Here is a 27,692-nt window from a genome sequence, read left to right on the forward strand (position 1 = left end):
AATTAATAGTTCTCATCCCAGTCTTTTATTCAGAGCTTGGAAGTGGAACACAAGCTTTCTGCTTTTTCAACTCCCATTTGGTTTCCTAACTTTGAATGAACTAGTCATTGAACTGAACCAGCTGAATAAACTGAAATGAAGAAATGTTCTCTCTGTACTGCAGAAGAGGCTATTGATGTCAAAACTGGTTTAAACATTCAACAAACTGATTGCAGGTGCTTGGACATGTTAGTGATTTGACTTTCTGTAAAGATTGGCAGCACATGTGAATTGCTTTTTTTTTAAATTCAAATTTTAATACATTTAGTAAAGTTAAGCCATAACATGTTATAATTTCAAATTATAAATAGGCTTGTTTTTTTAAAAATAAACTTGTACTTAATGTAATTTAAACAAAAAAATCTGATTTTTTTTTTTTTTAAGAAACATTGATTTTTATCCAACCTAAAAAATAGTGGTTATTTGTGAATTAGGGCCCTGATTCAGCAAAGCACTTAAGTAGGGTTTAAAAAAGCAGTTAAGTGCTGACAAGATAATTGCAACATCAAAGAGATAATCAGTGTGGGGATTAAGAAAGGAATGCAATGACTAATGATATTGTTCACTTCCATTGACAATACAATGGCTCCAAAATACCTCTTATACTTCCAAAAAGGTTGTCCTATATAAGCTATACTGCTGTTTAATTCCCCTAAAATAATTACATACTAAAAGGTGTGAGTGTGAGGAAAAACTATTTAAAATCTAACAAACCCGCAACTGCAAAATGGACAGTAAAAACTTCACTCCTGAAATTCTGCAAGTATTATAATTAGATATTTTGGTTTGACGTTTACCGCTTTTCTGAAATTCAGTGTTTGTTTTACGCAATTGATTCATTTCAAAATGTCTATTATTACAATTTTTTAGAAAATTGAAAGGCATGCTTCCCTATTTTCGCTCACATTTTCCTCCCAGTTACAATGTTTTAATTCAGGAGTCTGCTATCAATTAGCACTGAAAAGTCTGCAAAACTGAAGTAGTGACAGCTCCTAATTTCTCATGAACATATTAGGAGACTGACTCAGTTCTTTTCAGTGTTCATGTTCAAAACACCACCACCACCAGAAGTAGCTTCAGATAGTTGCAGGAGTTAAAACAGAAAGCCAGAATCCGTATCTATAACTCATAAGATACTCAAGACCAGCTAAAGCCCCAGAATAGAGGATGGTAGCAATGATACTTGCTCTTTATTTATGTTAAAGATGGATGTCTATTTTAACAGCTTCCTGGGTTTTGCGCACTGATGTCAGGGCCTTTTCATTTCAATGCAGTTTTTTTTTTTAAATGGACAATATGAAAGGAAGAACCAATGTTTTGTTCTTACTACACAGGGAGGAAGTGACACTACATATAAATCTAAATTAAAACAAAATGCTATTTATTTAGTCATTAAAAAGAAAAGCTACACTATACTTCAGGAGGCTGGTGTGAATTTCATGTTCATCTTGCCATGAGTAATTTCTTACACATATGGGCCATGAATGTGTTTGTGTACACAATGTTTTCAAGGCATTTTTCTTCCAGATCTGAATATATTTGTAATTAACTAAAGTATCAACAATTAGAGTCAGCTAGCTGTATATATGCTGCAGTGGAAATGTGGTGTAAGAGAGAGACCCTACAGCTCTAATTTTCTCAGTAGCTTTACCTTTCCCAATAGTTAACATTCATGCAGCAAACCTGGGAAGCATACAATGAGGAGGGATTGCCAGGTGCGATTGTTTTGCTTTGATATACAAGAAATATTCTGGATTCCTTCAGTACCACACTGACAGGCACAGTGTAAGTACCTGAGTAGTACAATATTAACCCACCTTCCTGATCTGGGAATTTTTCCTGAACCAGGAGTGAAGGATTAGGCCTGAGTACTGAGTCATTGGCAAAAAAAATGAATTTTTGCCTCAGCTTAGGTCCTAAATCATTCAGGGGGGTCCCAAACTGTAGTACATTTACTCTCAGGGTACACAAAACATCTCGGGGGGGGGCGGTACATGGGAGAAATTGGTGGATTTTATTTATTGCATTTTTGTAATAGGCTAATTAGACAAAGCTTTAAAACTCTATGGGAATTTGTTATATACACTACGGTACTTATTTACTTCAAGATGTACCAGTGAGAACACATACACAGAACCCTCACCTCTAATCACCATAAAACATGGGTTCAGTTGCCTAGCAACTGTCCAGTTTGAGCTCAGAATTCAGGGTTTTTACCCCCCTCCCAGTTGTATATGTTGCACTATATCTGTCCGTAAGAGTGAAATATGGACAGATGGCTAAAGACAGGTTGTCTTAAGAACAACACACAAAATATCAGTGATGAGAAGGGTAGGGGTCTACAGGCAGCTGTTAGATCTGGAAGGGGGTACACACTAAGAAAAGTTTAGGAACCTCTGATCTACACTAAAGATTTTAAATGGTCACAAATATCCCAAAACAGTATTGCCAACCCACAGTGCTCAAATATAATGAGTCAAGCCTCCCCCATCCCCAATCATGAAATTCTCTTATAAAATCATGGGATTTTAAAACAATGACATGTTTGGGGTTTAGTTTGCCTTCTGAAGTCTGAGTCTTTAGGAGTTTGTGTTTTCAAGCTTCTCTCACAATCATGAGAGCTAGAAATATTCCTAAGCAGACTCATGATAAAATTGTAAGAGTTGGCAACACCGCTTAGTTGTATAAACAGCCTGTTGCTTGGACTCCATTAACTTACGGTTCTTGAGCCAGCTTTTGATTATTAATGAATTAAGCACATTACACAGATTTGGAAAAAAAACAGACAGCATGCGAAAGGTACAATAATGGTCACATCCAATAGCTATGGTGACACTTGTTAATTGTGACACAAACACTTAAATACCACCTTTGTCCCCTCATTTTCCTTGAGAATTTTCTTTGTTAATTTTGTAGGAAAATAATAGTGATGGAAAGATTCTATTTGGAATGTCTGATAACTATTGGCGGCAGGGACAATTAGAGCATGGAGATGACCTGGCCTGCTGATTGGGGGGGGCAGGGAGAGAGATGGCAAAGTGAGAGCAGCTGACTTCAGCAGTGTTACTGAGCATGCTCATTCCCTGAGCAAGCTCAGTACAAGCCAAGTAACTAATTGGGGGAGGGGGGATGTGACCCCCTATGCCCTCCCCCCGGCATCCCCTCTGATCTAGAAGTAGCAATTAATTCTTGAGCCAGCTTTTGATTATTAATGCAAAAATAAACTAAGATGGAAATGCAACAGGGGATTGGACTGCGCAATTCCCGCAACTCTCTCTCAGAACAATCCAATGTTATGCCCAATGGACCAGTTTTCCTGTTGAGTCAGAAAGCCTAGGTTCCACCTGCCTCAAGCTGAGCTTGTATTATTTCAAACTGCTGACTTTAAACAATTATTGTGTCCTGCATCTTTAAAGGCCAGATTAAAATACAAGAGAACAACGCTTGAGTAACACTGTGCAAATGAGAGAAAGGCTGATTTGCAAAAAGAGAGTTAAGCTCCTAAGGTAGCAGCTGTGGCTATGAAATCAGTGGAGTTTTAGAGGTACTACCAGGCAAAATTAAATAATACATTTAACTGATATCACAGAACAGTTTTAAAATGCAACTTTTATATCACTTGTTTAATGTTATACATGATACGATAAACTTGCAGTAAACAGATCCAATATTTGAAGAGTTTTCTTTAAGACTGCATCAGAACACAGTAAATTGGAAGTTTTTCAAAGCTGTTGATCTCCCTTAAGTCTTCATCTCCCTTAGCTGCAACTTACACCAGTAATAAATTGGTTAAACATAGCAACAAGTTTTGACTCATTTGTGTTTTAATTTGTACAATCTCAAAACCTCCACTAATAATTGACCTTTTTTTAATTTTGAAAATTTAAACCAGTTGAAACTCTCAGTGTTGTTACCACAGAGAGTCTCGCACAGAGTTTGCATGCAACAGGCCTAGAAGAGGTGGATTAGGCTTGGGGTCTAGTTTGGCCAGGAATGTAAATGGTTTTGAGAATACAATTTATTTTGCTACATGTGCTACTGTATTACTTTGATTTTGAGGGAACACCCCACCACCTCCACTCAAATGTGTAATTTTCTATACATCTATTTTCTGCAGTAGTTTGATAGACATACTTCTGATATGCATGAAAATACTACTTATATGTACAAAGAGTACAGAAAAAGAGATACAACAAATTTAGTGCAAGACACTTAAATATTTATCTGAACACAAGAAGCAGTTAAAGGAAGATCAATGAGTCCATACATGTAATAAGGCAGATGGTCTTTTTTTTTTTTTTTTAATACAAGATCTTAAATACGCTGCTTATAATAAGAGGTAGAATATATCAAATTTATTTAAGAAAACATCTGTTACTCTTACACAATAAATTTACTAAGTTTTTAAAAAGTATCCCTGTTGTGATTTTTTTTTAGATAAATAAAAGAAGTCCAGCTACGGAAGCATTAGATTTCATTCTCTATGTCGATTTTATCTACTGGAAAAGAGAGAAAGGTCTTCTTCCATCTGGTCAGTGCTCAAGCATTAACCAAGACCTTTTTGGGGCTGTAATTTTGAAGATTCCTGATGAGAAGATTTGGTGGTGATTCCTGATCTTCTAGTGTTATGAGTAGCAGGGTAAAATTGTCTAACTAAGGCAGGAGAATCATGAATACAAGCTCACTATTACCTCTTTTAATAGTGACAAGCAAATAAAAACAGGAATTTATTTAATTTCTACAGAAAAAAATAAAAAGTTTATTCAGACTCCAGCACCAGCGGACATGCTTTGTTTCAGTAATTAAAAGCTGTCTGAGGCAAGAGACAGCTGAACTACTCATTCCAACCTTGGTAGCCCACTTAAAGTTCATGTAACCATGGCTTCCATTCATGTTTCTTAGCACAGCCAAGAGAGGCTGATATTTTCTCCTTTATAATTCAATAAGGCATACATTAAAACTGAACTTGCATTATTACCCTTTGGAAAAGTAGTGTTAAAGCTTCTTTTTCTCCCCTCCCCAGCCCAGCCACTACCATTCAATAATGTTTATTTTATTAAATAGTTTATAAAAAACAGGTTTTTTTATACATTCAGACAATCATGGTAACAATCAAACAGTAAAGAAATCAAATGAAGAAAATATATATGTCAAATTCTATATGAAGCACTGTTCTAGAAGGTATGCAATGTATGAAGCAGTACACACACAAATCAGAAATACAGCTGAGCCTTTGAGGTCCTCTTTCACCAGAGAACAGGATTGTCCATTTTGGAAAAACCAGGGTCTTTTCTAAGATCCATGTATGTTCCATTGCTCACCCAGGATTCATCTGTGGATTTCCTGTCAAAAGATTAAAGCGATTTCCTGAATGTATAGTTGAAGCCGACTTTGTACTTTTGCTCCCCTTTAGTTTCTTGGTCCTGCCACCCCACGTTAGGTCTTGAGTTGCCTGATTTTCAGAGAGGATAAGCACCCATCGTTTGCTGGAATGGTGAGTGCTCAGCACTTTTTAAAATAGGCTCTAGGCTTCTCCCTTGCCTCCAGGTCCACAGCCAACTTCCTGGAAACCCTTGTGAGGATGGTCTTCCTAAATGATCCAGGATATTACTTTTGTCCCCATTGTGACTGTCTGAATCTGGAGGAGTCTTTAACTTCACTCCAAGAATGGCTTATAGCACCAGTTTTTACTGTGGTGGTTCTTAAAGGCCTCAATCAAGGGTCAGGGCCCATGGAGTTAGGCACTGTACATATAGACAGGTCCTGCCCTGAGAAGATCACAGTCTAACTTTGGTCATAAATGTTCTACATTAAATTAAACAGCCATTTATTCTAAAATTATTTTAAATAAAGCCAGGTTTACTTATTTTAGAAGAGAGAGAAAATCCAAGTAATCAAAGGTAAACCTGTATAATCCGTATCTGATCTAGGATTCGGGTAACAGCCTTGCTAGAGATTTTAGCCTACTGATTTAAACCAAAGCACATGTCCCACATACTCTTAGAGTGGCTCTACCTTCATGTTGACCTGCCCTGGCTCTCTGTTAGAGCTCACTGCCCTCATAATTACACTTCTACCAATATACATTTTACATGATATGTTCCACCTTACCCAATATTTAATCAAAATTTGTTTCTCCAAGTCAAGGGGCGTTCCCACCTGCAATCTGCCTTTGTGGAATATTGAATAGATCAACAATGTCTTTATATTAAAGGGTCTGGGGGAATGCACAATTAAACAGTACTTGGGTGTCTTATCTGCCACACTGACTGGTTAACCTGCTGGAGGCAAAGTTTGCTTCCCTTTAGTCAAAATCAAAGTTACCATCTGATGGCATCGCTACACTTGCAGATGTAGAGCGCTGGAAGTTAAACCAGCCCTCGGAGCCAGCAGCAGGGAAAGCTCTGCTGTGTGTTCACAGTGTGCAGCATATCCACATTAGCAGCTCTTGCAATGCCACAATGAGCAGTGCATTGTGATAGCTATCCCAGTGTGCAAGTGGCTGCAGCGTGCTTTGGAAAGGGTTTGCAAAGCCTGGGGGGCAGAGCGTGTCAGCATGCTATCTTTTAAGTTCAGACAGTGGCAGAGGGAAACCTAACATCAGCCCCCCGCCACCTGCTTCTGCAGCAGGAGCATTCCACATTTATGGTTTGCTTTGTTTCCCGGAGCAGATAAGCATGCCGGCTGTCAGAAACGGAGCTTTGAAAGGGGATATCTGCATGCCTGCAGCCGAGTTCAAAACAATGACCAGAGTGGCCACTTGACTTCAGGGGATTATGGGACATTTCCGGAGGCCAATCACAGTGCAGTAATGCAACATGTCATCCACGCTGACACCCCGGCACTCCAGCCAGGGCACAGAAAGCTCTATGCTGCTTGTGGAGGTGGATTACCGGGGGCACTCCAGCCACATGGTCCAGGTGCTCTAAGTGCCTTGCCAGTGTGGACACCTCAGGAGTTAGACTGAATTAAATCAGCCCCGGGTTCCCTATCTTGCAAGTGTAGCCAAGGCCTTAGTTTAGTAGTTATAATTGATATTGGATGATCAGTGGTTAACTCATCCCAACTCCTCATACACACAAGGAATTTTTTTTAGTCACCTCTTTATATGTACATCGTAAATGTTCCCATGTCTCTCTCTCAAATTCCCCCTCTGAAAGTAAGACACCTAACCCCACTGCAAAGAATTAATTCCTCATGAATCCCCAGGCCTTTTGCCTAGATATATACCAGTTCTACTCTGAATCTGGCCCCAACCTTCTTACTAGACCTTGAACCAAGGACACGGCAAGTAAGCGCAACGTTCTCTCCAACATTCACTTTTAAACTTGTAGTCGCCAAAGTCTGCATTAGCCATTTTATGTTATGAATGCAAAGTTTCTCTCTCCCCCCTTATATAGACAAAACACAAGATGATGTAAGTGACTTCATTGCCTGCGTAAAGTGTCAGATTGCTAACCCAGGAAAAACCTGCTGCACATGGAACTCCTGTAAACTTCATTGGGAGGGCTATGCACAGAGGGCTTACACAGAGCAGGTGTCAAGCTTAATCCTTTCACTTCAACTGTGCGCCGTAACTCTTACTCGAAGAGATGAAAAGAAAAATTCATTCCCCAGGGCAAATTCAATCTGCAGCTTCGGTATGGAGGCTGCCAACTGAGATTGTATTTATAATCCAGGAAAACAAAACAAAAAAAGTTTAGAGATGTCATGGAGAAGGGCATATTTGTTCCTTGCCTACTAATCTAACTTTGAAACAAGTTTATATGGCCAGGTTCCAAAAAAAAAAAAAAAAAAAAAAAACATGATCGTAAAAGTTGACTCATGGAAATACTCACCCCCTGCCCCATGCTGGAACAAAGCCAGTGCTGTGACACAAAAACTTCACTAAATTAAAGTATCTGAAATTTGTTACATAATACCTGAAAAATCTAGGTTGATGCTCCAGGTTGTTTTCTTCTAGAACCTTTCGCCGTTCTCTCTGCAACTGTTCAATCCTCTGCTTTTGCATTTCAGCTCCTTCAATATTCCCTTCCTCTAAAAATCTATAGTACACAATGATATAATAGCCAAAGATTATTGGTGCTTCTACTTTGTTTTTGCGATGCCCTCCCATTGACTCAAAGTTTCAGAATCTGAACTCTAAAATCATGCAGTTTGTAGTTCAGCTATTGTGAACAATTAAGTCGGCAGAGCAAGATTTTTCATTCACACAAAAGGAAAGTGATGCAGCAAACTGGGAGGGGTTGCAAACACTTTGGAGGACAGGATTAGAATTTAGATTACATTCAATAAAAGACAAGTGCAAAGGACCATAGATAGGGAGGAAAAATCCAATGTACAAACAAAAAAAATGAAATAAATGGGTAGGCAGCAGTATTGTGGAAAAGGATCCGGGTGTTATAGTTGATCACAAATTGAATATGGATTTCCACCACATCTTCAACAATCACCACCTGTCCATCAAACACTCTCTAGAACATTCCCACACCAGCATCATCTTCAACAACAGAACCCTACAAACAACTATATACAAGAAACCCACAGATCACCACACTTACCTCCACAGATCGTACTATATCAAGAAATTGGTTTCTACAGCCAGATACCACAGAATATGCTCCAGAAGGAAAGTCCAAGATACACACCTAAACATACTTAAAACTGCTTTCCCCAAACAAGGACACTCTGCCAGAGAGGTAAATCGCATCATGGAATGGGCCACCCAAATACCCTAGGAACACCTGTTTCAATACAGAAAAAAACCTCACTAACAGCACAGCCCTAGTTGTCACCCACCACATAGGGGTTCCAGTGTGGGGTAGTGTCACACAATAACAATCCATATTTGATGGGGACCACATACTGAGGAAACCTTTCCTGAATCCTCTCTTCTGTTCTTCAAACCACCACCTAATCTTACCAAGCTCAGCATCAGAAGCAAGCTCCTCACAGGCCAGGACACTAACTCAGGGTGGCACCAGATCCTGCCAGAACAATAGACAAAACCTGCAGACATATCTCCACTGCTATGATAATCAAGGCTACAAGTTTTTCATGGAGATCAGGGAAGTCACAGATTCAGTGACTTTCTGGGACCTCCATGACTTCCGCAGCTGCAGCGGCTGGTGAGGCTGACCCCAGAGCTGCCTGAGCACCCGGAACAGCTTGCTGTACCATCTGCTGCTCCAGTGGCCCCAGGCAACTGGTCCCAGGTGCTGTCCCGGAGGAGCGGCAGCAGGGCCATGGGACACCCCCCAAGCCTGGAGGAGTGCCAGTGGGTTCACGGGCCATTCCCCAGCATCCACTGGAGAAACACCCCCACCTCATAGCACCTAAAATTTAGTTAAGAGTATTTTTAGTAAAAGTCATGGACAGGTCACTTGTCGTGACTTTTTGGTTATTGTCCGTGACTTTTACTAAAAATACTCATGACTAAATCGTAGCCTTAATGATGATCAATACCCCCTCCCCAACACTCTGTTCAATAACCATGGGTTCTACACATGCTTATCACAACATGCGGTGTACCTCATCCAGTGCATCAAATGCCCCAACAACTACGTGGGTGAAACCAGACAGAATCACTACACTCTTTAATGAACTCACACAGAAACATGATAAAAAGACAAAACACCGTATCACCTGAGGATGAACACTTTTCACAAAGCGATCACTTCGTATCTGATCTGACAGATCCTCAAAGAAATCCTAGAGAAAACCTTCAAAAGACAAACCTGAGAGCTTAAATTCCTAATCAGGGCCGGCTCTAGCCATTTCGCAGCCCCAAGCACGGCAGCATGCCACGGGGGGCGCTCTGCCACTCGCCGGTCCTGCGGCTCCGGTGGAGTATCTGCAGGCACGCCTACGGAGGGTCCGCTGGTCCCGCAGCTCCGGTGGGACGCCTGTGGGAGGTCCACCAGAGCCGCAGGACCAGCAGACCCTCTTCAGGGACGCCTGCGGGAGGTCCACCGGAGCCGCCTGCTGCCCTCTCGGCAATCGGCAGAGCGCCCCCCGCGGCATGCCACTTCAACCACGCGCTTGGCCCTGTTCCTAACTCCATTAGACTCTAAAAATCATGGACTCAGATACTGGCTCCTTACAACAAATGTATAACACCCTTGACTGCAAACCCTCAATTGCCTACTTCATTTTAAGTGGTTTCCCATAGCATGTGTGAATCCCTTATGCTTAATCTGTCTCAATTTCTTATATTTAGCTCAGGCACTCTGGTTACCTTTCCCAGACCTGAAGGAAAACTGAGAAGCTCAAAGTTTTGTCCCTTTCACCAATAGAAGTTGGTCCAATAAGAGATTACCTCACCTATCTTGTCTCTCTCAAATTGAATACAAGTGAACAATGTGATGCTGTTGTGAAAAGGAAAATGTCATTCTGAATTTATTACCAGGAGTGTCATATCTAAGATGCAGAAGTTAATTTCCCCCCTTCCCACACACACACACTCTTCAATGGTGAGGCCTCTGCTGAGGTACTGTGTCCAGTTTTAGCACCATACTTTAAGAAGGATGTGAATAAACTGGTGAGAGTCCAGAGGAGAGTAACAAAAATGGCAAAAGGTTTAGAAATCAATGTCTGAGGAAAGGTTGAAAAAATTGGGCATGTTTAGTCTAGAGAAGAGAAGACTGAAGGGGAACATGATAATTCATGTATGTAAAAAGTTGTTCTAAAGCAGATAGTGATCAACTGTTCTCCATGGCCACAGAGTAGCAGTAGCAATCAGCTTAGTTTGCAGCAAGGGCAATTTAAGTTAGGTATTAGGAAAAATGTTCCAACTATAAGGGTAGTTAAGCTCTGGAATAGGTTACTTAAGGAGGCTGTGGGATCCCCATCACTAGAGGTTTTTAAGAACAGGTTAGGAAAACACCTGTGAAAAGGTAGTGTAGGTATACTTAATCCTGCCTGAGCTCTGGAGGATGGACTAGACCAGTGGTTCCCAACCTTTCCAAACTACTGTACCCCTTTTCAGGAGTCTGATTTGTCTTGCGTACCCCTAAATTTCACCTCACTTAAAAACTACTTGCTTACAAAATCAGACATAAAAATAGAGAAGTGTCACAGCACACTGGAAGATTTCTGCGTACCCCCAGCAGTATGCGTACTCCGGGTTGAGAACCACTGGACTAGATGACCTATTGCAGTCCCTTTCAGTCTTACATTTCCATGATTCTATGAAAACAAGTTCCATAAGGTCATGTCTGCACTATGTTCTCTCCCCCTCGCTCTTAAAATTTCCCATTTTTGCAGTTCTACTGGAAACTCAGACAAGGCACTGATGGCTGTCAACATTTTTAACACCATAGCCAAGATTTTTCAAAAGATTTTAGGGTACAGTCTCAATTTTGGAGTACAAATAGCAACATTTTAAAGGTGCCTAACTTTCAGAGAATGCCAAGCATTCATCCACTGAAAAACAAGACCTTTTCAAAGGTGCCCAAAGTCAGGACCCTCAAATGAAGTCACCCAAAAAAATAATCACATTGGAAAATCTTGGTCCATAACAACTAGACCCGCTCAAAGCAAGGGATTAAAATTCTTAAATCTGATCTACGTTAGTGCTCCCACCACTGCTAGTAGTAATTGGAGCAGCACTGGTGCAAGCAAAGGTGGGAAACAAAGGAGTCTATTCTAAAGAGTCCAAGTGTGGAATAAAAAGTGACTCCATAAGGAGTAAAGAATACTGTATGAAAAAATGTATATGCAAAACATGTTACCTTTGGTCTGGCCTAAATCGTGTGTCAGTAGGTGGTAGGAATGGCCTACTCTGTGGGTCCAGTTCATTTAACTCTAATGCAAACTGTGTAAATCCATAACACTGCTCATAATCTTTAGGCATGGGATCTAAAAAGAAGCACGTATAAAGAATGCAAATTAGGCTTTTATCTTTTTTTAAGAAGTCCTGCTATATTAACATGTTAAGGCTTTAAAGCTCACACCACCCCAAATAGTTTCCTGGAATCTCAGTCAAAATAAAACAAAAATGAATAAATTACATATTGCAGAAGGGCATGACTTTATAGCTTGATACCATTTTGGAGAGAGATGGGTGTAAACCATCAAACTTTGTGGGAGTTCATATTTGAATCTGATTGCAGAACTGAACTTTTTGGGCTCATCTTTAATTTTTAAGTACAGGCATCCATTAAACATCTTCAGAAACTTAAAAATATTCCTTTTATTTTTTAGAAATAAACCCCTCACACCTTACACTTGCCCAAATGAGGAATCGAGACCCAAAACCAGGAGAATACAGTGCAGAAAGTAAAAAAAATAAACAAACATAAAAAAATCCATGATTAGTTTCTTTACCAAAAGCAATATCTGAGAACTCTAGTTACACAATTCAGCTTTTCAGATTTAAGTTTTACACATTAGAAGCAGAACAGCCAATTTGTGTACAACAACAATAAACCTGGGCCTAACACGTAGCATGAGATGAGGTATGAACATAGGGGTAAATTCATTCTCAAGCAAATTTAAATTCTGCACAAGGAAGTGTTGATTATACTGGTTACTAACTTGCTCGCCATATGCAGGTTGGTGAAGACGGGGTCCCACAGTATATACTCTCGTGCCATTTCCCAAAAAGCCGATGCACTACTTTCCCATCTCTGTCCATGACACTGCCTTCAATCTCATGCATATTAGGATTCCAATATTTTGCCTATAGTTAAAATGAACAGAAACAATATTGCTGCAAAGATAGAAGTATGAGCTATTTTGCATTTAGATGTGTTATTGTGTAGGACTCATATGAGGATGCTTTTTCTCAAAGAATAGCTATATGTAAGATCTGGGAGACACATCCATTCATTTTCATCTACACTACACAGTGTTACTGACATCAAGCAACCCCCAGTAATTTTAACTAGTTGACTTGCAAAACTCCTTTAAAATGTTTATAAAAATCTCTCAAAGTTCCATTTTTTTTAAAGGGAAAAGTTAAGGTAAAGCAGGGATTGGACTTTGATTTTACAAAACCCAAGGCAGAAGCAGAGATGGGTCAGATCCATGGCCTATTTTTCTAAACTCCTTCACTTCTACAAATTTGAGAGAGAGAGAGATTGATGCTCAGGTAAACTGTCCCACTTTTAGCCAGTTTACAATGCAGAATACTTCAGATTTCCAATACAGCTCAAACTTTAAAATCTCAGCTCCAAAACACTGTATATAACGTCTTTGTAATTTTTCAATTAAAAATAAGCATTTGAAAATCATTTCAGTGCTACCTAGAAAGTGACAGACAGTACTCCTTGGAACAAATCAACAAAAAAATGAAATTTCAAAGGATGTTTTACAGTAGTTTATTTTCCCCTGCTGCAGATGCATGCAACAGCACTTACCATGTGGCTAAAAGGGATGAAACAAACACTTGCCCCAAGAAACTTAGATAAGGAGAACCAGGATTTAGGTAAGTATCCCAATAGGATATGCAAAAGTCTTTCTCAGGTAGCAACCAGCCGTGTCACTAGATGCCTCACTGGGTTTCTAGTTGCCACGGGCTTCCAAGAAGCCATTTTAATCCACTGCTAATATAATTTTAAATTGGATGGTCAGGAGTACTTCATACCTCCTCCTGAAGCACAAGCCTTACACAACAGCCCAGCTAAGTTAGTACCCAGTGTACACAAAAGGCAGGTGTAGAGTACTGACAGCTCTCCTTGGACTGTGAGTGCCAGTTCCACAGCTGCTGGTAAAAAACAACTTGAGAGCAAACAGAACAGACTGCCCCACAGGGCTTTAGTGAGAGGCATGTGGGGAGTCACCACTAGTGGATACCTAGTGCCTGTCTTTAGTCAGAGGCAGCTGGAAAGTACCTACTCTTCCCTTATCCTTGTGGTTTCTTTCCATATCTCAGGAGTCTCCTCATGCCAAGCAGCAACTTTTACTTTCTGCCTGGCCCTCCCTAATGAAATGCAATTCTTTTAGAGTTCTATTCTCCTCCCGATGGACAAAAATCTCCAACACACCAGTGTCAATTACAGTTAGATCCAAGGGAAAATGTAATCCATAAGCAGTCCAAGGAACAAGAGTACCCTGCTTGACATGACTCTACTATATAGCATCCTCCTTACAGCAGCGCTCATTAGAAAAAGTATGATCAACAACGCTGTGGTGAGTGAAAGTCACACCTTTATGAAAGTCAGTTTGCAGAGACAAGTGTCGTCATTCAGGTTTTTGATGATGATCTCTCCGTAGTGTTCAATCCATTTTTGCCCACTTAAGATGTTATGGATACAAGAAGTCACCTTATTCCACTCAAAATGGTCTCTGAAACTTGAAGCAAAATAAAGAGGTGAATGATGCCATCCCTAAAATAACTAATGAACTCATAACAATGACTAATGGATGAATTTTCTTATTAAAAAAATGTAAAATGAGTCTTTCCAAATGCATCAGTCTTCTTTCCCTTTTCCCTCTTTCTCCCCAGCAAGCACAATGACACAACAAGAAAATCCATTTCCCTGAAAAGCCTTTGCACTTCTGGTGTAAACCATAGCAATGAATTCAGATAGTTCTCTAAGCTCATCCAAAGTTAAAAAAACATAGTGCTCATATTGCATATGACAATTGGTTAAGGGAAGGAGCATTAAAATGCCCATTTTATTAAGTGTCCACTGTTCACAGTCCCTCACCAACATCTAGGGCCTGACAAAGCCCGCTGAAGTCAAGGGGAGTCTATTGACTTCAATGCACTTTCAGTCATGCCCTCACAGCTTGCGCGCTAGGTAACAGCGTAACAACACAGACTTCATTCCTGAAGAGGCAGTTGCATATGAGAGCAAGAGCAAAAGGAAAAATATTAAATAAAATTAACTAACAAGGTAATTATATAACATTAATATCTATATTCCAAGGAAATTCTCCATTGTTAAATGCTCAGCATCGTTTTTAAAAATGTCTGAAAATGAACAGTTAAAGGAAGGTTAATAAGTGTTCAAATATCCTCTCAGTTCTTATGGTCTCCAATATATATGCATATTTAAAATACCATATTGGCAGAACTGAGGTTGGTTTTGGAATGTCCAATCTTCAACCTATAGAAACCTTCCTGCAACCAACACTACATTGAATACCGTTTTCATAGGGTCATTACCTGCAAACTGCACAGGGCCCACAGACCACCTTCTAGTTCCCCAGCCCAAAACCACTGATATCTTGCCTCTTACCCTCCTTCTATAGACTTCTCTCTCGTCAATTCAGACTTTCCACTATGGACAGGAGACCACGATATATCATCCCCTATTCTCCATGTACAGTCCGGAAACATCACCATTTCCATACTCATGATTCTACTATGAGGCAGAAAGTCCAATTTATTTACCTTATCCTCGCTCTGTGGAATGGAACACCATTACCCTCTCTATTTACCCTCAAAAATGTGAGGCAAATGACAGCCTTCTAATACTACCGAATGTCATATCTTTACCCAATCCAGTGTACACAAACCTTCATGTACTCCATTCATTACAACAAGCTAGTATGCTAATAATCAAGGAGTGGAGAAAGGAGTTGACATACCTGTATCTGCAGAACAGATTTTCAGTTTTAGTCAATAATTGCAAAGAATTTGAAAGTTCCAATTAAGATATAAACTTATTCCAGATCTGCAAACACAACCCGAGATCTGAAAGTCAAACTGGATTATCTTGTTCTCTCACGTACCAGTATCATCGCTGGTAATAAAGTATCTGAGGGCCATATCATGATCTCAATAGCATCAATGAAGACTTAACCCCACATGGGCTCTCAGACACCAGGGCTGAGTTTACAGTTGTGGTAGTTTGGTAAAAATATTTTAAAAATTCTAAACTGAGCAAATTTGAGACAGCATCATTGAGACTCCATAAACCTGGAACTCCAGAATACCATTTTATGCAATCGCTTTTCAGACTAGAAATGCATTTTAAGTGACTTTCCCCAAATCACTGAAAGGAGACAGAACTAGGAATATTACCCAGTTATCTTGATTCCCAATCCTATGCTTTAACCATTACACTATGCTTCCTTATCTAATGTTTGCCCAAACTCCTTCCCTCTTTCCTCCAAATCTCTCTATAAACCCACCTGTTCCATTAATCATTTCAGTGACAGTGATGCATGGTCATGAGTTTGCTTTACATGACATTATTCAGGATTGTCTTTAAAATAGAAGTTTTTGGGACAGGGACCCACGCGGCAAAATAATGAAGAGGATGGCACAGTGTGCCAGTTGGACAGCATCATGAACATTTACAGTGATATATAAACTATTATGTTCACAGATTTTACAAGTTGTGTTGCCAAGGAAATCTAGGACATCAAAAGACAAAGAAGAGATGAAGAGGAAAGAAAGTACACAGAGGCAGGGTGAAGAGAGGAACTTGGTAGGAGTACACTTGTGAATATTTCTCAAGGAATAGTGTTGGGGCAAGGAACCCCACCTTTAAGTCTTACAGTAGATTTCCAGATAGAAAAATGGCTATTTCTGCTTCTATAGAAGCCAGGGAAAGTGGGAATCATGTCTGAGGGATCAATTCCTTCCTTTTTGCCCCAGTCTTTTCAACTCCTCCTGTATTCTCTCTCACTTTTAAAATAATTCTTCAGACTAAGATTTTCTCTCTCTATGTCTTAAGAGTCCTGTGCGTTACTGAGTCAGTAATTCTAGGACTCAGAAAATAGTCATGCTTCCCAAAGGTGCCAATTCAGCAGAACAGGGGACAGACAGACTAGCAGGGGCAGCAAAGATAAAAGGACCTTTCAGCGTTAAGGATACTTTTTAAAGTACAATGAGAAGAAAGGAGGAGGCAGCCATTCAAATGACCCTTCACTGGGGCTGTTTGGCATAAACAAACCAAACAAAGCAAACAACATGGAATCAGGGTAGGGAGCAACATCATTTTGCTCATGAATTCAGGTTATGAAGAACAATTTGAGAGAATGATTTTAGGCTTTACTTTTGTGGGTTCTATTTCACAGATCTACGTATACTCTTCTTTAAGTACCACACAGTGCAGAGTCAACTTAACACGAATAAACTAATAAATGTGGACTCAATCATCTCTTCAAGATAAACCTACTCTTCTTACTTCACCACCCCGAGCCTAGACAGGAACTTGATGTAGTGTTTGCATTGCCAGCTAATAGATACATATTTTGTTTAATCTGTATATATGTACAGGCTTTGTCTGTCTAGCCAGAGCTTTTAAATGGCTGGTTAATTCAATTTTATTGTTTAGGAAAATAGCAGGTTTAAATGGAACACTGCTCAAAACTTTAGACCCGTGTTGTGCAACAAAAGATTGAAATAGGCCAGATTCTAGCATGGAGTTTTAATCTTTTGATCTACTAAATGAGTACTCTGTGCCACAGCAGCACAGGAACACTTTGTCTATTTCTTTTCTTTTTAATCAAAGGATATTTATTAAGCACTGAAGCTATGTAATTCATCACATTAGCTGTTGATTTCACACACAAGAATATGCTGCTTTTGCTATTTATTAATAATAATAATAATAATAATAATAATAATAATTATTTATATTGCAGTAGGGCCCAGAATCATTGTGTTAGGCAGTGTAGAAAACACAGAACAGAGTCCCTGACCCAAGGAGCTCTCTCATTATTAAGGACAGTTAACATAGCCAAAGAAAAAAAGAACCCATGACCCCCATATACTACAAGTACGAAGCCTGCAGCCTTCCCTTAAAAAAAGGATAAATTAATTTTCTCACTAAGTATTTGTTAAAGAATTCTAACTGTGTATGGACAGAAGAGCTGCTAAAGGATTTTAGACTTTACCAATAGCAAAGGCTCTGAGAGGTATACTGCTGTACTGTAGTTGGGATTCTATTTCGTAAATGCAGCCCTGTTTTGTCTGTGGATAGTTACGTGTTGATGCAGCACTTACGCTGGCAGAGTTACATGTGTTGTACCAACTGGAACGATTTCCATGGACTTTCCCCAGAATTTGTTTTTCCATCTCACATCTGAAACAGAAAAACATGGACACATTTAGCAGTAAACGCAGGTCAATAAAACTATTTCTGAGTGGAATTATTTCAAAAAAGCCTGATGTAATAAAGTGTTTGAGATACTAACCAAAGCTTCAGCTATTGACCTGCAAAGCTCCATATAGTTTTGCATTTTTCCAAGGGATGCATGTCTAATATTTCAACCAGAAAGTCAAAGCCAGAAGTAGAAGAAAATGAAGATATTCTTTATGAGATTTTGTTCAAATGAATGGAATTTGAATGAATAATTCCTAGATAACATATACTTCATTCACACTTAATGTTTTATTAGAACAAGGCCATCTCCAAAAGCAAAGCCCATATTTTAAGGAGATTGACTTGTGAAACACACAAAGATATGGCTTCTGACCCAGTGCAAGATGGTGCAGTTCTGGGGTGCAAGGCTGGAAAGCCTGGGGGGAAAACTGGCTAGAGCCTCTCTGTTGTTGGTTCATGAGTGGCTGGGAGATCATTCCTATAACTCCGTTTGGTGTGTCCCTGCCTGTGGATGTGTGTAAATGCAACACCTGTCAAAGGTTTGTAGCTTGGCAACAGCATCACAGAAAGAGAGACAGCCTAGGGTTCCCAACTTTCTAATTGCACAAACCAAACATTCTTGCCCTGCCCCATGCTCTGAGGCCCCGTCCCCCCCTCACTCACTTTCACTGGGCTGGTGCAGGGAATGTGGGAGGAGGTTCAGGGTGCAGGCTCCGGGAGGGAGTTAGGGTGCAGGAGGGGGTTCCAACCTAGGGTATGGGGGTTTGGCATGTGGGCTCTGGGAGGCAGTTAGGGAGTTCAGACTGGGGCAGAGGGTTGGGGTGCAGGAGAGGGTTCGAGCTCCTGACACATGGCGCTTACCTCAGGCAGCTCCCAGTTGGCAGTGCAGTGTGGCTAAGGCAGCCTGCCTGCCCCGGCTCCGTGCTGCTCCTGGAAGCAGTTGCCATGTCCGGCCCCTAGGCAGAGGTGCAGACAGGTAGCTCTGTGTGCTGTGCAATGCTCACCCCCGCAGGTGCCACCCCTGCAGCTCCCATTGGGTGCAGTTCCCACCCAATGGGAACTGTGGAGGCAGCGCTCGGGGTGGGCATAGCATGCAGAGCTTTCCTGGTCGCTTCCGGGAGCTGCACAGAGCCAAGGAGCCTGCCTTAGCCCTGCTGCACCGCCGACCGGACTTTTAATGGCCCGGTCAGCAGTGGTGACCAGAGCTGCCAGGGTTAGTTTTCGACCAGCCACTCTGGTTGAAAACCAGATGTCTGACAACCCTAGGGATAACCCCAGGTTGGTGGGATAGAAGACTCAGCGGTCCACAGTCTAGGTTGCACCCTGGGAACCCTGTCACATTTAAAGACCAGTATATTGGAAACATCTCAAGAAAAACGTAGCATGAGAATCCAGAAGGTTTGGATAACATTTGTACCAAATGAGGAGTTAACTGGAAGCTAAACCTATGGTAGTCAAGGCACAGATACTGCTATGGTAGGCGCTTTAGAAGAATAGAGAGCTCCAGCAGATATCAAAGGTCTTCTTAACACGCGACACTGGAATAGGCAACCAAAAGTTTCAGTTTCATAAACGGGAAAAATGGTTCCCAGAATACACAGCACGGTTAGAACCCACTCTCCTGCCTCAAAGTTTTAGTGATGTCATTAAGGAGAAATACGTGTCAGAGCCAGCTTAGAGGACAGAGTTACAATAGAAAAGGCAAGGTAAGGTTGGGTGGGGACAGAGGAGCAGAAAGAGGAATAGTCTTCAGAAGACCCCTCACAAAAACTGCCACTCAGCATCCAGTTCCTCAAACACACAAATGACCAAATCCCAGGAACCATTGCTTTCTCGAGAGGAAAGGAGCCTCTTAAATTTAGAAAGCCTGAAATACTCCATCCTGACAGCCTTGCTAGGCTCAGCAAACCCTGGGTTAGACCAAAGTTCCCTCCTTTTAGCAAAGGAGGATGTAGGATTGGGAAACATTCTCACCATACAAAGAACTTTCCTCACACACTAGCTGCTTTAAAAATTAAATTTCTTGATGTTTAGAGTTCCACACATGATGAGGACTGTCCTGTGGGAAGAGATGGCAGCCTTAGCCCCTGCATTCTCCTAGCAAAAGTCAAAAGTGTTGTCAGAGTTCTCTAACAGCTCATCCGACCACTTTTTAATGAACTACACGTGCCCTGGTTGTGTCTTCCCAGGCACCCAAAAGGAAACTTTAGATTCTCAGTTACAAGGCCTGATTCTTTCTGGAGGAGCATTTTGTTCTCACAGTGCACAAGATGTTATCATAGCCAGAGAGGGTATTTAACAAAAACACAGCCAGCCACTTGTATCGGTGTCTTCAGTTTTAATAGACAGTTTCTGCCTTGCCTTGATGATACTATCCAGTCTTCCCTGTATATTGTCTGGTCTCTTTTGCCTGAACTTTTAACCATTAGCTATTTCAGGTCAAGAATAAAGGACTCTTGTTTTGTATTTATTTGCAAGGCAGAGGAATATGTTGAATGATCAAACCCACACTAGTAAAAGCCCCAATTTTAAATATGGCCACAGGTATAATAACTATACTGAAGTCAGGCAACACAATTAAAAAACTGAGTTAAAAGTTGTAGCCCAGAGAAGCCATGCATTGTCAAACCTCTCATGTTCAAAGGCTTAACTCAGTTATGGGAACATGGTTAGGTCCCATCTACCCTCTTTCTTACACTATGAAGTATATTCATAGCCTCATAGACTTTAAGGTCAGAAGGGACCATTATAACCATCTAGTCTGACATCCTGCACAGGGGGAGGGATAGTTCAGTGGTTTGAGCAGTGGCCTGCTAAACCCAGGGTTGTGAGTTCAATCCCTGGGGGGGAACCTAGGGATCTGGGGCAAAATCAGTACTTGGTCCTGCTACTGAAGGCAGCGGGCTGGACTCACTGACCTTCCAGGGTCCCTTCCAGTTCTATGAGATATATCTACCTCGAATTATTATTATAAATAATGCAGGCCACAGAATCTCACCCACCCACTCCTGTATCAAACCTGTGTCTGAGCCACTGAAGTCCTCAAATCATGGTTTAAAGACTTCAAGGTGCAGAGAATCTTTCAGCAAGTGACCCGTGCCCCAAGCTGCAGAGGAATGTGAAAAATCCCCAGGAGTTCTGCCAATCTGCCCTGGAGGAAAAGTCCTTCCTGCCCCAAATATGGCAATCAACTAAACCCTGAGCACGTGGACAAGACTCACCAGCCAGCACCCAGGAAAGAATTCTCTGTAGTAACTCAGATCCCACCCCATCACATCCCATCACAGACCATTGGGCATATTTACCTGCTAATAGTCAAAGATGCCAAATTAATTGCCAAAATTAGGCTATCCCATCATACCATCCCCTCCATAAACTTATCAAGCTTAGTCTTGAAGCCAGATATGTCTTTTGCCCCCACTACTCCCTTGGAAGGCTGTTCCAGAACTTCACTCCTCTAATGGTTAGAAACCTTCATCTAATTTCAAGTCTAAACTTCCTAGTGTCCAGTTTATATCCATTTGTTCTTGTGTCCACATTGGTACTAAGCTTAAATAATTCCTCTCCCTCCCTGATATTTATCCTCTGATATATTTATAAAGAGATCATCATATCTCCCCTCAGCCTCTCTTTGGTTAGGCTAAACAAGCCAAGCTCTTTGAGTCTCCTTTCATAAGACAGGTTTTCCATTCCGGATCATCCTAGTAGCCCTTCTCTGTACCTGTTCCAGTTTGAATTCATCCTTCTTAAACATGGGAGACCAGAACTGCACACAGTATTCCAGATGAGGTCTCACCAGTGCCTTGTATAATGGTACTAACACCTCCTTATCTTTACTGGAAATACCTCGCCTGATGCATCTAAAACTGCATTAGCTTTTTTAACGGCCATATCACATTGGCAGCTCATAGTCATCCTGTGATCAACCAATACTCCGAGGTCCTTCTCCTCCTCTGTTACTTCCAACTGATGCGTCCCCAATTTATAACAAAAATTCTTGTTATTAATCCCTAAATGCATGACCTTGCACTTTTCACTATTAAATTTCATCCTATTACTATTACTCCAGTTTACAAGGTCATCCAGATCTTCCTGTATGATATCCTGGTCCTTCTCTGTGTTAGCAATACCTCCCAGCTTTGTGTCATCCGCAAACTTTATTAGCACATTCCCACTTTTTGTGCCAAGGTCAGTAATAAAAAGATTAAATAAGATTGTCCCAAAACTGATCCCTGAGGAACTCCACTAGTAACCTCCTTCCAGCCTGACAGTTCACCTTTCAGTATGACCCATTGTAGTCTCCCCTTTAACCAGTTCCTTATCCACCTTTCAATTTTCATATTGATCCCCATCTTTTCCAATTAACTAATAATTCCCCATGTGGAACCGTATCAAATGCCTTACTGAAATCGAGGTAAATTAGATCCACTGTGTTTCCTTTGTCTAAAAAAATCTGTACCTTCTCAAAGAAGGAGATCAGGTTGGTTTGGCATGATCTACCTTTTGTAAAACCATGTTGTATTTTGTCCCAATTACCATTGACCTCAATGTCCTTAACTACTTTCTCCTTCAAAAATTTTTTCCAAAGACCTTGCATACTACAGATGTCAAACTAACAGGCCTATAGTTACTCGGATCACTTTTTTTCCCTTTCTTAAAAATAGGAACTATGTTAGCAATTCTCCAGTCATACGGTACAACCCCTGAGTTTACTGATTCATTAAAAATTCTTGCTAATGGGCTTGCAATTTCATGTGCCAGTTCCTTTAATATTCTTGGATGAAGATTATCTGGGCCCTCCGATTTAGTCCCATTAAGCTGTTCGAGTTTGCTTCTACCTCGGATGTGGTAATATCTACCTCCATATCCTCATTCCCATTTGTCATCCTACCATTATCCTAAGCTCTCATTAGCCATTAAAGACTGAGGCAAAGTATTTGTTTAGATATTGGGGCCATGCCTAGATTATCCTTAACCTCCATTCCATCCTCAGTGTTTAGCGGTCCCACTTCTTCTTTCTTTGTTTTCTTCTTATTTATATGGCTATAGAACCTTTTACTATTGGTTTTAATTCCCTTTGCAAGGTCCAACTCTACATGGCTTTTGGCCTTTCTCACTTTATCCCTACATGTTCTGACCTCAATAAGGTAGCTTTCCTTGCTAATCCCTCCCATCTTCCACTCCTTGTAGGCTTTCTGCTTTTTCTTAATCACCTCTCTGAGATGCTTGCTCATCCAGCTTGGTCTACAACTCCTGCCTATGATTTTTTCCCCTTTCTTGGGATGCAGGCTTCTGATAGTTTCTGCAACTTTGACTTGAAGTAATTCCAGGCCTCCTCCTTTAGATCCCCAAGTTCTTCAGTCCAATCCACTTCCCTAACTAATTTCCTTAATTCTTTAAAGTTAGCCCTTTTGAAATCAAAAATCCTAGTCACAGATCTATTTTTGTTTATCTTTCCATTTAGTTTAAACTGAATTAGCTCATGATCTCTTGAACCAAGGTTGTCCCCTACAACCATTTGTTTTATGGAGTCCTCACTACTCACCAAAACCAAATCTAAAATGGCGTCCCGACTTCTTAGTTCAGCAACTACTTGGTGAAGGAATCCATCAGCTACTGCATCTAGGAAAATCTGAGCCCTATTACTACTACTAGCACTTGTCAACCAGTCTATATCTGGGAAGTTAAAAGTCTCCCATGATCATACAATTCTCATTAATATTTACTTCATTAAAAAGATCTCTATCCATATCCAAATCAGAACCTGGCGGTGTATAGCACACCCCAAGCACTATCTCAGGGTAGGCTATAGTAGCTTTCTTCCCCAGTGTGATTTTTGCCTAGACAGACTCTGTCTTATCCATTCCATCCCTTCTTATTTCTTTACACTCTACCTCATCACTGATTACAGGAAAACCCTGTTGTAACTAGGTCCCATGACTTTGCCATGGCTGTGAGGAAGGTGGGGTCTTTGCACTCATGTTTTTTTGAAAAACTGGGACTCTCATGACAGGAGCTAAGGAGTCAAAACACACAAACGTTTGCCAGGTCGTAATGATTTCCTTCTCCCCTTATGGTCTCAGTTTTAAAAAATGGTACATAGGTTTCTCCATTGTCTTGGACAAATTTCTTGGGCGTGAGTGGAGGGGAAAAAGAGTGGAATTAAAATGTGGTAAATCCTGCAAATGAATCAGACGAGGCCAAGGGTCTAGCCCCTAGTTTCTAGCTCTAATCACATTTTTAATTTTTTTAAAAACTTGAGATGCAACTTTTCCCAATGCTTTATTTAAGCTACAGAACAACATTTCCAGATTGTTTTAGAAATGCAGACATTTGTACTGGTAAAATATCATTCGTTATTGTTCAGGAATGATTACACAAACACTATAAAAAGCTTGCCACAGTCTAGGGGCTGAAATTGCCTAGAACAGTTCTAATATTACTTAACAGCTGGGGAAACCTGTCTTTCTTGATCTTCTGGATGTTTAATGTGAGACATAAATGAAGCTACTATGAAAATGACAGCAGTAAGTTAAAAACTAAAGAATTACCTTGCCAAAAAGCAAAATTCACAGATTCAGCATGACATGCAGATATTGGTGGGTGATGACTGACCTAATTGGAAGAAGGGGTAAAAATGCATTAACATTTACAAGTTCATTTGAATCTGCTTAAATGCCTCGTTTTCTTTCATAATTTTGTCCTCTAGGGGAGCTAGTAAAATTAACCAATAAGCACTGATGATTACAAAGGGTTGTGGGAAGAGGGATCTCAAGCAAATATTAAAAAGAAAAGACCTGTGACATTTATGAGTTGGGTGAACTGTTAACTGCATATGTTGCACAGGGTCACTAATGTGGTAATTACATATGGCCTGAGGACCCAAGAACGTATTACCAGTAGCCACAAACAGATGTGCAGAAACAAAGGATCAAGTTCACCTCTGGTGTAAGCAGAGTAAAGGGAAAGTTGCCCTCATTTTCAAAGGTGCAGATACCCAAAAATCCCATTAACTTCCATGGAAACTGGTGCTGCTCAGGACCTCCGGAAAAATTAGACCACATAACCCCATCTCCTAACAATAACTGCTACAATAAACAGCCTTCTGCATTTGTTCTTCCTAGCATAAAACCTCAACCACAGCATTTCCTCAGTATTGGGTTTGTGCAGTTGCGTAGACCTGAATTAGGGCAACCGCCAAATAACATAGCCAGCGTTGGGTGGTGGGGAGGAAAGTGACGTAGCAGAGCATGGAAGAGAGGAGTGTGGTAAAGCAACCACAAAGAGTAGAAGCAGCAGCCATCACCTTCACATTCATTTCTCAGTAGATGTGAGCAGGAACTGTGCTAAATGACACAGACATTCAATGCCAGACAAGTAACAGGAATAAGACAAAGAAATGTATTTTCTATCAAAAGTAAATGCATGCTACTTGGAGTCGCATTTCTGTTTTAGCTGGACATGTAAATAATGCAATTTATTTTCTCCTCTATTATAATTTCTCTTATTCCTTATTAAATCCTTCTGTTTTTTCTATAAAGGCATTCAGGTCCTTATTGAATACCCTATTGTGGTGAGTCTCATATACAGCTAACCTGTAGCACTGTCCTAACCCACATTGGGGTGATAGTCTCCTTCTCAGATGGCACTGCATTCCCCCTAGTTTTTAGCCCCTCTATGGGCTAAATATTTACACTGGTTACAGAGCAGAATTATCCTCATTTATTATCTGTATTATAGTAACACCTAGAGGCCACAACCAGGTGCTGGCAGACACATGGTAAGCAACAATCCCTGCCCCAAAGAACTTTCAATCTAAATAGATCAGACAAGAAGTTGGCTGCCCTGCTTGCTGCATGTTTTGTTCTTCCTGTATTTCTCTGTACCTGCCAACTGCTCCCTCACCCTCTTGCGAGTAAATTCACTGTATTATCTTTCATTTATATTTAACATACTGCACATAGTGAGGTGTTTCTGTCAGATAAAGCCTCCATGATGGTTCTTAGATTCCTACCAAGTTCGAACAAGCAGTTAGTATTTTTATTACTTGCTTTATTAGGGTTGCCAGTTTTGGTAGGATGTATTCCTGGAGGTTTCATCACATGACAATCTTTAATTCCGGGAGGCTCCAGGACAATGGCAACCCTATGCTTTATACATGGTAGCAGGGCAAATCCTTCCACATTAACTCAAATTACTGTGACATTACAACAGTGGGCCTGATTCACCACTTCATTACTCTAGGCTGGTTTTATGCCAGTGCAATTTCCACAAATCAGTGGGTTTCATCACCATAAAACTGGAGAACCAGGAACACTAATGGAATTTTAAATCTGATACTTGCCCTACCCATCCCCATATTTCCATCTCAATAATGTCTGTGACTCATTTCCTGGGGCTAGGTTAAGATTACATAGCACTTTGTTTTATCCTCTGTTTAAGATCTAGCGTTCCAGGTTCTGCCTTTACAGTTTAAGAAAAAACTTGTTTCGTAATGGATTGTAATTTAGGGTTACCCATGACCAAAGTCCTACAATATGCACAACTTTTCCCCAAGACTTTTTAATCACATCTCGATGAGCTGAAACAGTTTTTAACTTGTTACTTCAGTGAATACCATAGTAACCAAATCCCTTCTCCTCTTTTAATTTAGTGCTTTAATAACCTCACCTGCCTTTGATAATGCCCAGTTTTCAACCTGGTATTATACTTCCTATACTTTAGTCATTTTCCTGTCTGGAGATTATTTGCAAAAATACTCTCATTGCCTAGCTGTATATGGCCAGTTTTCAATATAGGCAGCTGGATTTTTCCTAGGGAATTTCTTCTATTACTTCAAGTAGATAAGCTTTTTTTCTTTGCTTCCTGGCCATAAACTGGTGTGTAATGTTAGCACTTCTATAATGGCTGCTACCACGTCCCACCCCAGAGGTAGCTACATTTTAGCAGATAGTGAAGTGCTCTCTAGAGTTTATAATTCTGCAATGTCTTCTGAAGATGCTGTATATTACTTATGCCCACATTCCGAGGGGAGCCTCAGAGGACTGCTGCCATGCACATAGAATTAAACAGTCTGTTAAGTGAACAGTGGGACAGTTAAAGGCACAATATACAGTACCTGTTCTGAAAAAAATTGGAAGCCTTTATCTTCCCGGACACATTCATAGGTTTCTCCAAGCACTGGATTAAATGGCTTACTCCCAGCCCTGTAGTAACTGGACGCATATGCAGATGCTGCAAAAGCAGCCACGTACACCTGAGAATAAACAAGATTTTGCTTAATTGGTCACTAACAGTTTTCATTATAAATCTTTATCTTTTGATTTTATGCACAAAAGAGGCCTCATACAGATGCCAGATACACATATTTGAAAACTGCAGAAAAATGTAGTGTATAACTATTGCAAGCCAACCTTTAACACAAACATTGAGGTGTGACTCAGTCATTTCAAGGCCTTTATTAAAAATAGGAAGGATTCAAATCCATAAGAGATTTAAAATGTACTTCAATTTTTCCTTTCAGAACTATGCAGGAAAAAATGAAATCAGAGGCACACATCAAAAATGGGGAGGGGGAAGAGAGAGAGAGAATGAGAATGCTGGATCAAAGAATACTAGTGCTGTTAGTTTGCAGTGTTGTAGCCC

The 27,692-nt window shown here is 40.5% G+C and overlaps 1 protein-coding gene across 8 annotated transcripts in view; it reads right to left on the reverse strand.

The window, feature by feature from the left end:
* Positions 1-3,630: 3,630 nt before the first annotated feature.
* The window catches only part of OSBPL3 (oxysterol binding protein like 3), a 142,435-nt gene continuing 118,373 nt past the window's right edge, over positions 3,631-27,692 (reverse strand). For all 8 annotated transcript variants that reach the window (XM_075062406.1, XM_032773848.2, XM_075062405.1 and 5 more), the window contains 8 exons: positions 27,166-27,303; positions 24,599-24,662; positions 17,948-18,026; positions 14,190-14,334; positions 12,577-12,721; positions 11,772-11,898; positions 7,962-8,084; positions 3,631-5,382 (listed from right to left, as the gene is read on the reverse strand). In XM_075062406.1, the coding sequence (XP_074918507.1) occupies positions 5,286-5,382; positions 7,962-8,084; positions 11,772-11,898; positions 12,577-12,721; positions 14,190-14,334; positions 17,948-18,026; positions 24,599-24,662; positions 27,166-27,303 (918 nt within the window). In that variant the 3' untranslated portion in view covers positions 3,631-5,285. The remainder of the gene's footprint in view (positions 5,383-7,961; positions 8,085-11,771; positions 11,899-12,576; positions 12,722-14,189; positions 14,335-17,947; positions 18,027-24,598; positions 24,663-27,165; positions 27,304-27,692) is intronic.

Source organism: Chelonoidis abingdonii, chromosome 2, assembly GCF_003597395.2.
Source record: "Chelonoidis abingdonii isolate Lonesome George chromosome 2, CheloAbing_2.0, whole genome shotgun sequence".
Lineage (NCBI taxonomy): Eukaryota > Metazoa > Chordata > Testudines > Testudinidae > Chelonoidis > Chelonoidis abingdonii.